Source organism: Agelaius phoeniceus, chromosome 10 (genome assembly GCF_051311805.1).
Source record: "Agelaius phoeniceus isolate bAgePho1 chromosome 10, bAgePho1.hap1, whole genome shotgun sequence".
In the NCBI taxonomy this organism is placed as follows: Eukaryota; Metazoa; Chordata; class Aves; order Passeriformes; family Icteridae; genus Agelaius; species Agelaius phoeniceus.
In genome coordinates, this window is record NC_135274.1 from 25,374,134 (window position 1) to 25,386,612 (window position 12,479).

Consider the following 12,479-nt stretch of genomic DNA (forward strand, 5'->3'; position numbering starts at 1 on the left):
GAATCCCAGGATGGTTTGCGTTGGAAGGGACTTGAACGGGTATCTCATCCTAGGGGCAGGGACACTTCTCGCTATCCCAGGTTGCTCCAAAAACCAAATAACTTGGATTAAGTAATTTTTAATTACACTTTGATTAAAATTTTTTTATTTAATTTTTTTTATTGAAATCACTTTTATTAGAGAATTTTCATAACACTTTAATTAAATAATTTTGATTTTTTATTTTGAAAAATTTTTATTCAAGTTACTTTGATTAATAATTTTAATTACATTTTTAATAAGTAATTTTGATTTTTTTATTTTGAAAATTTTTTATTTAAATCACTTTGATTAATAATTTTCATTACATTTTAATAAGTAATTTTGATTTTTAATTTTTTTATTTAAATTACTTTGATTAAATAATTTTAATTACATTTTGATTAAATAATTTTGATTTTTTAATTTATTTTTTTATTTAAATCCCTTTGATTAAATAATCTTTATTACAATTTGATTCAATAATTTTGATTTTTTTATTTTAAAAATTTTTTATTTTATTAAAATCACTTTGAATGAATAACTTTAATTACACTTTGATTAAATATTTTTTTTATTTTAAAAATTTTTGATTTTTATTAAAATCACTTTGATTAAATACATTTTTCCTCCTCCTGCCTCCTTCCCCGGCCGCTCCCAGCCTACAACTCCCAGCATGCCCCACACCCCGCCCGCACCGGCGCGCTCCCGCGGGGGCTGCCGGGATTTGTAGTTCAGCGGCGCGGCGGGGGCGGCGGCCGGGACGCTCCGCCCGGGTGGAAAGAGGGCGGGCCGGCGCCGGGCGCGGGGGACACGGGACGCAGGTACCGCGGGCGGCCCTGGCAGCCACCTCCCGGCCGAGCCGAGCCGAACCGCGGCGGGCAGCGGCGTTCAGGAGGCATCCGGCGGCGCAGCGCTCGGCGCATCCATCGGCGGGCCCGCGCCCCCGCGGCACGGACGGGGCGCCGCGGGGCCGGGGCGCGGCCGCCGGCAGCAGCGGGAGCGGAGCCGCAGCGAGCGGAGCGGAGCGGAGCAGAACGGAGCGCGGGGCTCGGCGCTGCCCGGCCGGCCGAGCATGCACTGAGCGAGCGGCCCCGGGCTCGGAGCCGCCCCGCTGCATGCTGTGGGGAGACACGGTCGCGATAATAAATGATAGAGGATACAATGACTTTGCTGTCTCTGCTGGGTCGGATCATGCGTTACTTCTTGCTCAGACCGGAGACCCTGTTCTTGCTGTGCATCAGCCTGGCCCTGTGGAGTTATTTCTTCCACACGGATGAGGTGAAAACCATTGTTAAGTCCAGCAGGGATGCGGTGAAGATGGTGAAGGGCAAGGTGGCCGAGATCATGCAGAATGACAGGCTCGGGGGTTTAGACGTGCTGGACGCTGAGTTCTCCAAGACCTGGGAGTTCAAGAGCCACAACGTGGCTGTCTACTCCATCCAAGGCCGCAGGGATCACATGGAGGACAGGTTCGAAGTAATCACCGACCTGGTGAACAAGACTCACCCCTCCATCTTCGGGATATTTGATGGGCACGGAGGAGAGGCAAGTTCTCAGCTGGAAATAACCAATAATTCAACAACACCAAAAAAAAAAAAGGGGGGTGAGGGAGGGAGGATGGTCCAAGGCAAGGCGTGGATGTGTTCTCACCCACCAGGTTTGTGTGGTTGTCTTGTGCATTGTGGGGAGGGGATTTCCTTGCTTTTTGTCTCTGAAAAAGGGCTGTGTAATCCTCTCTTCCCTTTATCCCTCCTTACCCCTTCCACTCTCGGCACGGCACAAATGTGTCCATACCCCCTTTGCCCTTTGCAGTAGTAGAGGTTTAATTGAAGGCAAGGCTGCTGGAGGTGGCTCTGACGTGCGTGGAATAACGATGATGAGCACAAACTCCCCGGAGTCATCTTTTGTTACAGCCAAGTGTGCTGTGATGTGATTTTGGCAGCGGGCTGGCTGCTCCCCCGGACAGAGCCGGGCTCATCGGCTGAGGTGAAACAGGAGCGCTGCTGGAGGATGCGAAAGTGTGGAAAATGTGCTCTGGGTAATTCCCTGTGCAGGGAGCCGAGCACGACGCGGTGTTTGGGAATTGTGTTCGGGAGTTTTTGTCATTAAAGCGCGCTGTGCCTGCCCTGGAGGGAAGGCAGCAGAGCCGGCATCGTGGCGCTCGGGGCTGGGCGACCTCGGCGCTCTGCCGGGCACGCTGACGATCGGGGTATTCCGTGGCTTTGCGGATGACAAATGTTGGAACTGCAGCTTCCTCTGCCTTTAGGATGTGGTGCTGCCACGCAGCTTTTGGCGTGGCACAAGGCACGCGTTTCGTAACTGTGGGCAAGGACGAGGAGTTCGTCCTTGTGTGGCAAAGCAGCTCCGGCTGGGTGTGAGGGAACCCGCTGGGGTGATGGGAGAAATGCTGGGAATTTTCCGTGAGGAGGGAGGGTGTTCCTGCAGATCCAAGAGTCCAAATCCTTCCTGGAAAAGCTCTGGCAGTGCCCAGGCACTCACGGGGCACAGGGGTGGCAGCTGCTGCCCTGCTAAACCTGGAAGGGCTCCTGGAAAATCCAGGCCCTGGGCTGGGCATCGGGAGCCGCTGCCAGGCTTGGGAAGGGACCTGGGCTCTCCTTGCAGTGCCGGCTGTTTGGCCCCCTTTAAATGAACGCAAACTCTTTGGGTATTGAGGATTGTCGGCTTCATAAAAAATGCTGAGCACTGTTTTGGGGGTTTTTTTGTCTGATTTGAGGCGGGCACAGCAGTGCCAGCTCCTCCTGGTGTTCTCAGGCCAGTTCCCTGGGCATGGAGGAGCACGGCTGGCGATGTCCGTGTGTCCCAAAGCATTCCCAGCTTTTCCCGGAGGAACAGGAGCAGTTCCCTGGGGCCATCTGGCTCCTTTGTGCCCGGGAGGAAGGTGCCGGGGCCGTGCCTTTGTGTGAGCCGAGTTTCCTTGTGGGAACCGAGCGGCCCGAACAATTGGGGAAATATCCGAGTGGTGTTTTCAAACAGAGTGCTCCGAGGTTGTGGGATCCCGGCTGCAAGGGGGATCTGATTTCTTTCATTAATTTTGTAGCTTGCCCTGCACGAGATGGCGAGCCGAGGGTATTGAATAACCCCCAACTAACACAGGGAATGTTGGCATTTAGCTAATGTGCCCCGTGGATATTGCCTGCTTTGTTGGGCATCTTGAAATTCCATCCATGGCACGCATTAATGCTGGATCCGTGGAAAACTCATTGGCCTTTTGTATTCTGCTTCCTCAGAACTTGCTCTGATGGATTCAGTGGCAAAGTACAGGCAGGTTTTTAATTTTGAAAGGTTCAGCAGAACTCTCCGCAGATCTTTTCTAAATTTAGTGGTTTATAAATGTACCCGTCTCGCATCTGTTATTCATAATGGAATCCTAAGTGTTCTTCATGGCCTTTACTCCTACAAAAATAAGTTGAGGATCTAATTAGTTACGAGTTTTACATTTTAGGTAAAACTGTTCAGAAGAACATGAACTGTGTGCTGTGCATACAGCAAAAAAAGGAAGAAATAATGAGGGACAGTTTTTATTCTAAGCAGGTTTTGTAATTTTGAGTAGAAAACAAGAGAGAAGAAATAAAAATTTATCCTCTTATTTAGTCCCTAGTACATAACACTACATTTTAAGTCTCTGTTTGAATGGGGGGGGGGGGTTGTATGTCTTAATTTATTTTCATTTTTTAAAAACATCAAATGCTCTGTGAAACACTTCATCTACGCACTTAGCGAAGCCTTTGTGAAGGTTAAATTTTCCATATGGGCTCCCATTAAATTTCTTTATGTATATTTAAAGAATCAAGAACAGCTGATCCCTGGGGTTACGTGTGAAACAAAGTGTTCTATATGGGGAGAAATTTATTTTTCCAAACAGCCAACACCAGAAATGAGAGGCCAGGTTAATTATTTGCAGCTATATGCAAGGGAGCCTGTCTCCATTAATTACTTCCTGCCATATCCCATTGAAGTGGAAGGATGGAGGAGCATGATTCAAGCAGCTTCAATTACTGTGCACTGCTAATTTATGAAGATTTCTGAGCTTTCATATCACCAACATTTTGCATAAATTCTACTTTTCTCTTATGTCATTTCCTCTTTCTGCTTCCAGTTTTAGCCTGGATAGGTTGGCAGACATTGCTTTGGATTTTGTGGGTGGCTTGAGAAGGAAGTAAGCAAAAATAATTATTAATGCTCTGATTTGGTGCAGTAACTTCTGAAAGGCAAGAAGATTTCAGAGAGAAAATTGGATGTGGGGTTGTGTGGTGCAGTGTTTTATTAAAGGTTAGTTTCTTGGAGAAACTTCTTATAATAAAAGTTAATTTCTTGGAGATATAATGGTGATGATGATGATGATAATAATAATAATGATGATGATGATGCAGAGCAGGTCGAGGTCAAAGAATAGACCTTTCTAGATCTTCCTTTCATCTTTCTGGATTTAGAAAGAATAAAGAAAAGTTGCTGCCTGTTGTCTCACTGAATGACTTTGGCCAAGGATCATCCTTCAATGTGATCGAACTTAGAAAAGAAAAAAATTTCTGTTCTCTCATCAGTTTCTTTTTAAGCTTTAAAAATGGCTTGAGTGCTTTTTTTTTCCTTGCCCTTTTCCCTTTATTTAGGAATTTTGGGGCTGTCCAGGCTGGAAGATGGAGCGGTGCAAAACTCCACAAATGACCAAATAACAAATGATGAGCTGAGAAGCTGAGCAGAGGAAAGGCTGGCTGCTTAATGAGAGTGATTTCCCTATTTTAACTACCATTTACTCTCAAATATTTAAGGTTTAAGCACGCAGTTTAATGAGATCTCAGCATTAGACAAGGGCAAAATAGCTCAGCTCCCATCTGCAGCTTTATAGTTATGGCTCTGCCGTAAATCATTGGTTTTTTCCTAACCCTGTGGGGTGAAGGTTTTTAAAATAATTATGGTAATAGATAGTACCTTCCTCTGCCTGGGCTTGTTTGCAGTTGTAAACGGATGTGGGAAATTACAGCTCAGTAACTGTCTCATAAAAAAATGTCTCTTTTTATTTCCCTCCACCTCCTGAACGGGGACATGGCAAGACTTGTCCCTCATGATGTGTAGCTGTGGGGAAGAGCTTTTTCTGCCTGGAATAATTGGGCTCTGGAGCTGCTGAGCCAGTGCTTTAGGATGGAAAATAGACCTTTTTATTTTTGTTTTCTATTCCCAGCGCAGGGAAAGTCTGGGGAGCTGGAATGGGGAAGGAGAGAACGGTGTGGAAGTGGCTCCGTGGGGCTCAGGACCTTGATACCAGCAGCACCAAGTGCTGGCAGAAGTCTCTGGTTACTGATTAACTGAGAAAGACACACAAAAAAAAAGAATAAAAAAAAGGGAAAGGTCAGAAGATAATGGTGGAGAGTCCTGAGGAGCCTGGTGTGAGGCTCTGGAAATGATGGAATGCTGAGGTGAGGCCTGGAGGAGAGGGCACTGTCCCAGCTGTGCTTGAGCAAACCTGCTGGGCATTCCAGTCCAGCTCTCTGGTCCTGACAGCAGAAGGTGTTTGTGCTGTGCTGAAAGAAGAGAAAGCTGCCAATTTCACAACTTTAGTTCATTTTTTGGTGTTTTTTTAAAATCTGCTAATTCTCATTCCAGCCCCATCCTTGTGATGCTGAACTACTTCAGCAATGAAAATTTATCTATCAGGCTTTTGAGTCAAGGCCATTCAGGACTGGGATTTTATAAAAGGTAGGAATAAATCAAACACAGGCTTTGGAGTTTCTCTGGATGTTACTGCCCAGTTGCAAGAAGTCTTTGAGGGTTTGCAGTTTTTAAACAGAAACTGCCAGCACGGTTTTCCTTTTATAGTCACTTCCTTTGGTTTCTAATCTAGAATCTACTGCAATGTGCCCAAATGTTTGAATAAATATTTATATAGGTGAGGTCATGTTGATAGGCAAGTCCCAAATCTGCTTATGAATTCCCCTCCAGTGGCCTAAAACACAAGTCAAAAATGATCTACAGGAACATTCCTGTCATTTTGTTCAGTTTATCTGAGTTTTAGTCTTGCATATCATGCTCCAGGATTATGATTTTTAGCCCACTACACCATGCTGATTCGATTCAGGGTTAAACACTACGCTCATTTGCTGTACAAAAATTGATTTAAATGCTGTAAAAAGCTGTAATTGGAAAGAGGGACTTTAATTGCTGCCATTCAGGGCTGTATCATTGGGTGTAGGATTGAGCCTTTTTTCAATTTTGATAGCAATCAAGAAGTCAATTAATTTTTTATGTGTTTTGCCAGCTTTGTTTTAATCGGTGTTTCCCTCTCTCAGGCTGCCAACAGATTGCCACTGGTTAAATGAAATCAATTTTGATTATGAGGTGCTTTCAGATTATGAAAGTCATTGAAGTTTCCCCCATGAACTTGAGGAACTCAGGACTCCTCCACGGGACGTGTCCCTGTTGGGAATTGCTGTGCATGGGGAGGAAACAATCTTGGAGCAGTGGGATTTTAATAATTTCTGTTCCATAGCTCAGGAGTTGGGATATTTTTGTGTTTAATAGCGTGAGAGAAAAAAAAATTCAGGTCCTGTGTCACGAGGGTTAATTAAACCAGCAGATTGCTCTGCCTCCAATGTGGTGTTTCCAGCAGCTCTTTTGGAGCACAGTAGGATTTCTCCTCCCTCCCTTTTTGCTAGAAACCCAAATATTTACGGTGTAAATTGTGCCTTAAAGCTGTGATTTGGCTTCTGGCAGTTTCACTTCTGAAACAATCTCCTGGCACGTGGTTGCTGTGTTTTGCTGCTGGCTGGTTCCTGCTGGTGGCTGCAGTTTCCTGCAGCAGTTTTGGCACTGTGGGCATGTCCCATGCTCGTGGCAGGATTCCCACGCGCTGCTTTGGGCGCTTCTCAATTTTTTCTGCATTTTCTCAGGACTTTTCAGCCCTGCCCCTCTTCATCTGGGGTTTTGTGTCTTCCTCAGCATGCAGGTATTGCCTGCTCTGCAGTGAAATTCCAGCTTTCCTCAGCCCCAGCAGCCTTTGGACACGTTGATCTGCTCAGAAATGAGGGGGATCATGCTGTGGGATCTGCCAGGTTTTGGGGTCCAGCCCTGGAAGTGTCCAAATCCAGGGTTTGGAGCATCCTGGTCCAGTGGGAGGTGTCCCTGCCCACGGGATGAGATGGGCTTTAGGGTCCCTTGCACCCCAAACCAGTGCAGGGAAGGCAGTGCAGAGGTTCCTGGCACTCATTTGCCTCAGGTCTCGAGGTTCAGGTCTTGCCCTTCCCTCAGAGCACAGCACAGAAACCCTGACAGATCTGGGAAAAGGAGCAAAATGCTCGTGTGCTCCTCCTGCTTTGAATCTCTGCCCTTGCAGGGAGCCTTCCCAAACCCAATTGAAGGGCAGCAGCTGCTCTAATTATGCACAGAAAGTCACACGCCTCTTGCTCCAATTTTTCACTCCATATTTTTTGGTAAATTCTCCAAGTTTAAGTGAAGCCAGCACCCTTTGGGCCCTACTGCACCCCCTGCTCTGTGCCCCACACAGACTCCTCACCCCCATTCCTCATCCCTGCTGGTCCTTGGCCACACTTCTGTCCCTCATCCCCCAAAGCCTCGGGGAATGCTGTGTCCCAAGGAGCTGTGCCCATTCCAGCCCTCCTGGAATGTGCTTTAACACAGATTTTGGAGCTCCAGGTTCCCTCTGGCTGCTCCTCCTCGAGCTCAGGTTCACCAGGTCCCAGCCCAGCTGGCCAGACCAGTTCCTCTGGCTCAACCCCGGCCCAGGAGTTCTCCCATGTAGGAGAAAATCATCAGCATTTGATGACCCTAATTCTTTATGAGCCTGTGGAGTTTCCCTTCACCCAGAAGGTCAGGAAACAGCAAAGGCTACAGATGAGGCAATCCCAAAAGGGAGTTTTCATCCTGACAAAAATGTCCATGCTGGATCTCCAGGCTGTCGCCATTTGTGTGTAAAATCAGGAGGTGTAACAAGCTGCAGATTTTTTTTTCTCTCTTTTGGGCTGTTTTATCTGCTTTTACTCCTGTTTTTTAGCTGGTGTTTAACACTTCAGTGTTAAATACTGGTGGTTTTATTAAAGCAGTTTAAAGCTCGTGCCAAAATAAGTTTCATTTGAAAGCAGCACAGCTTTGAAAAAATGCAAATTTCATTACAGTTTACGAGAGAAGAAAGGGTTGCAGGTGCCAGAATACTGACAAATACTCAGGGTAAGTAAGACTGGTGAGAATAGTAAATTTTAGTTGAAATAACTGTTCATTTATGCTGTGAAATTGATGTTTATATGGCAAATACAGCTTGGACCAGATCAGGCCTGATCCAGGAAGGATCAAGGGAAATATTTTGGTCCTGCTAAAAACCAGAAATAACAGAAAGCTGTTGTTAAAAGCAGGCTCTCAGCTCTGGAGTGGTTTGCCATCAAATAATGTGGGTGGAGGAGAAATCCACCTTTCTTTCTGCTCCTGTGGAAAAGCCATCCCAGAAAAGCAGCTGGTGGTGGAAACACTGAGCTGGGATCTTGGGATTGGGGTGTTGGGTGAGGAGCAAAGGGGACAGAGGGAAAGAGGGGGCAGAAAAGGGGACAGGGGAAAGAGGGGGCAGAAAAGGGGACGGGGGAAAGAGGGGGCAGAAAAGGGGATGGGGGGAAAGAGGGGGCAGAAAAGGGGATGGGGGAAGGAGGGGTGAGCAGAGTGGACAAGGGGAAGGAAGAAGGGATAAACAAAGTGGACAAAGGGCAAGAGGGGTGAGCAGAGTAGACAAGGGCAGAGAGGAAGGAGGGGTGAGCAGAGTGGATAAAAGGGAAGGTGGAATGAGCAAAGTGGACAAGGGGAAGGAGGGGTGAGCAGAGGGAAGGAAGGAAGGAGGGATGAGCAGAGTGGGCAAGGGGAAGGAGGGATGAGCAAAGCAGTCAAGGGGAGGGAAGGATGAGCAAAGTGGACAAAGGGAAGGAAGAAGGGATAAACAAAGTGGACAAAGGGAAAGAGGGGTGAGCAGAGGGAAGGAAGGAGGGGTGAGCAGAGTGGACAAGGGCAGAGAGGAAGGAGGGATGAGCAGAGTGGACAAAGGGAAGGAAGAAGGGATAAACAAAGTGGACAAAGGGAAAGAGGGGTGAGCAGAGGGAAGGAAGGAAGGAAGGAGGGATGAGCAGAGTGGACAAGGGGAGGGAAGGATGAGCCAAGGGGACAAGGGCAGGGAGGAAGGAGTGTCATTCTTTGGGTCAAGCCCATCACCAAGCCTGCTGCTCCTACAAACTGGCAGTGATGCTGGAACATCTCCTGCTCTCATCATCTGTGACCCTGCCTGCTCCCAGCTGTGGGAGCAGCTGACACCATCTCCAGCCACACAATCACAGGGGGTGTTTTCACTGCTGAGCCACATCAGCCATGGCTCCTCGTGTGGGCAAACCTCAAAGCTCCCCTGGAGAAATGAGCACTTATTTGCATTTACTTTCAGCACCAAAATGTTATCCCTTGCAGATTTGCTCATTGTCATAAGTGTTGATAAAGCCTTTTTTATGTTTTTCCCTCAAAATCCCCTTCAGGGGTAAACATTTGATTTTATTAAGTTCTGTTATAATAGCTGAAGCTGTCATACAGCACTGCTTTCAATCAATATGCTTTTTAATCTAATAAATCTCTTTACTTTTTCATTCTCTTCCCGAAAGAAAACTGCTGGAGGGTGTGAAACATTTCTTCTGAGGGAAAAGTGCGTGGTCCATAATACAGCTCTGTGCTGTGCCACTTCTTTAAGCTTCATTTTAAATGGGAATGTGATTTATTTCCAGGTAATCTGTGCATGCACTGCATTTTCCCTGGAATGTGTGCTCCCTCCAGACAAACACTGAGGTATTGAAATATCTGATTGTGGTTGGCACAAAATAATATCTCTGTCCAAAGCTGTGTGCTTCAGGAATGAAGTGTGGGAGTAGGAGGAAGGGGAGAAGGAACATGCTTGTCTCTTTAGTGTTCTTGATGTTTATACCCCTGAGCTTTCATCTGCTTTCGTGCTTTGCAGAGTGAATGGTGTTTTTCTGATTTTTATAGCTTTTTTTTTATTGCTCAAGTGTTTTAGGAGATGTCTAAGACATTATGTAGGATGTAGAAGGTGCTTTTCGTGCTGGGTTTTTTTTAACGTGGGATATATGTGATGTGGTTACTGTGGTTTTATTTCTGCTGGGAATCAGGGAAGTTGGGCAGCAGTCTGGATAATCCCACCAAACAAAACTAATTTTTCATTGGATATTTATTCCTAATTATCTGAAGTTTGGCTGTTCATTGTTGTGGGCGAAAAGGGGAACCACAGCTGAAGTTTGGCCCTTTATTGGTGTGGAAGGAAAGGGAAAATCCTGGCTGAAGGTTGGTGAAAAAAGGGGAATCACATCTGAGGTTTGGCTCTTTGTTGGTGTGGAAGAAAAGGGGAATTAGACCAGGAGAAGGAGGAAAAACCAGTCTCCAGCTCCCAAGGAAGAGAGAAGCAGCAGCCCTGGGGAGGAGACAGTCCCAGTTCCCCAAAGCGGAGTTAACTCAGGGATGTGCACTTTGGTGAGAGGTGCCAAACTGGTGGAATCCATCCAACACCTGAGGGGCTGGATTTGTGTGAGAGGTGATTCCTGGGTCAGGATCATCCTGGTTTTATTTGGTGTTGGATTTGTTTGAGGTGAATCCTGGGTCAGGATCATCCTGGTTTTGTTTGGTGCTGGATTTGTGTGAGAGGTGATTCCTGGGTCAGGATCATCCTGGTTTTGTTTGGTGCTGGATTTGTTTGAGGTGAATCCTGGGTCAGGATCATCCTGGTTTTGTTTGGTGCTGGATTTGTGTGTGAGGTGACTCCTGGGTCAGGATGATCCTGGTTCACCCTTGGTGCTGGATTTGTGTGTGAGGTGATTCCTGTGCCAGGATCATCCTGGTTTTATTTGGTGTTGGATTTGTGTGTGAGGTGATTCCTGGGTCAGGATCATCCTGGATTTCCCTCCACACTGGATTTGTGTGTGAGGTGATTCCTCGGTCAGGATGATCCTGGTTTTGTTTGGTGCTGGATTTGTTTGAGGTGATTCCTGTGCTAGGATCATCCTGGTTTTATTTGGTGCAGGATTTGTTTGAAGTTGTTCCTGTGTCAGGATGATCCTGGTTTTTTTTGGTGCTGGATTTGTGTGTGAGGTGATTCCTGTGCTAGGCTGATCCTGGTTTTATTTGGTGCTGGATTTGTTTGAGGTGATTCCTGCTCAGGCTGATCCTGGTTTTGTTTGGTGCTGGATTTGTTTGAGGTGATTCCTGCTCAGGATGATCCTGGTTTTCTTTGGTGCTGGATTTGTTTGAGGTGATTCCTGCTCAGGCTGATCCTGGTTTTCCCTCAGAGGCTGGGCAAGCAGCAGGCCCCATGTTTTGGCAGCTCTCCTTTGTGGCTCTCCAAGAATCCCTTCCAGTGCTGTAACCCCGGGTGCTTTGGGCACTAAACTTTGCCCTCTTTGTTTCTGCCACATCTCCACACCTCTGCCTTGCTGGCACAAACTCCAGCCCGAGCTGTTGCTCAGGACAGAGGGAACAAAGTGTGGGAGCAGCTGCTGCTCCATGGTGCCGGTGCCAGTTGGCATCACCCAGCAGAGGAGAGCCCCATCAATATTAATGCAGAGCTGCTTCATCCACAGGGAATTTGGGGTGCCACACCCTCGTTTTCCTCAATGTCACACAAAAACCATCCCTGCAGTTTGATCTTTGAAAAGCCTGAGGACTGCAGTCACAGCAGTGGTTTGGGAGTGAAGCAATGAGGGAATTCTCAGAGGATGAGCATTGCATGAAAGATTTGTAATCCTTGGCAATTAGGAAATTGTTGCTGAGGTTAATGGGGATATTATTTTTAACTTTGAGGGCAGGAGTAATCTCCTGCCTCCGGGATAGAATTATTTCAATCAGTGCTTTAAATAAGCACTTTCTGTGATGGTTTAAATTGACAAACAAGCAAATCGTCAGCCTGAATTCTTTTTTAGCTGTTACGTACCCTGATATATTCACATCATTTTTATTTTGCATTGAGGCAGAATGGTATTTACTACCAGTGTTTAGTTGGGTGAGGTTGGGCTTTTTCCCTGTTTTTCTCGTTTTTGTGGATATTATTACTGTAAATAAAAGCAGAATGAAAAGCTAAATAAGAAGCCAAATACTGTGATGAGATCAGGAACCTTCTCCTCAGACTCCATTTATAACTGGAATCATAGACAAACAAGAACTGGAGATAATTCTGCTCATGGTAACCACATCTTCAAAGAGAATGATGGCAAGATAATCAATTATTTTTAGAAAACCACACTTTTTTTTCCTGCTTTGAGGAGAAACTCCTAGGAGCTGGTTACCACTTCAATAACTCTTTTTTCTTTAACCTTCAGAGGCAAAGACATGCTGTTTACATCTATAATTCTAATTAATCATCATATTAGGGTGATAGAGTATATTCTCAGGCTTGGAGAAATAAATTTTGT

The 12,479-nt window shown here is 46.1% G+C and overlaps 1 protein-coding gene across 2 annotated transcripts in view; it reads left to right on the plus strand.

The window, feature by feature from the left end:
- The first annotated feature begins 779 nt into the window (after positions 1 to 779).
- The window catches only part of PPM1L (protein phosphatase, Mg2+/Mn2+ dependent 1L), a 63,577-nt gene continuing 51,877 nt past the window's right edge, over positions 780 to 12,479 (plus strand). For both annotated transcript variants that reach the window (XR_013183714.1, XM_054639781.2), the window contains exon 1: positions 780 to 1,566. Coding sequence is in view for 1 of the 2 variants with exons in the window: in XM_054639781.2 (XP_054495756.1) it covers positions 1,168 to 1,566 (399 nt within the window). In the remaining variant the exon portion in view is untranslated. The remainder of the gene's footprint in view (positions 1,567 to 12,479) is intronic.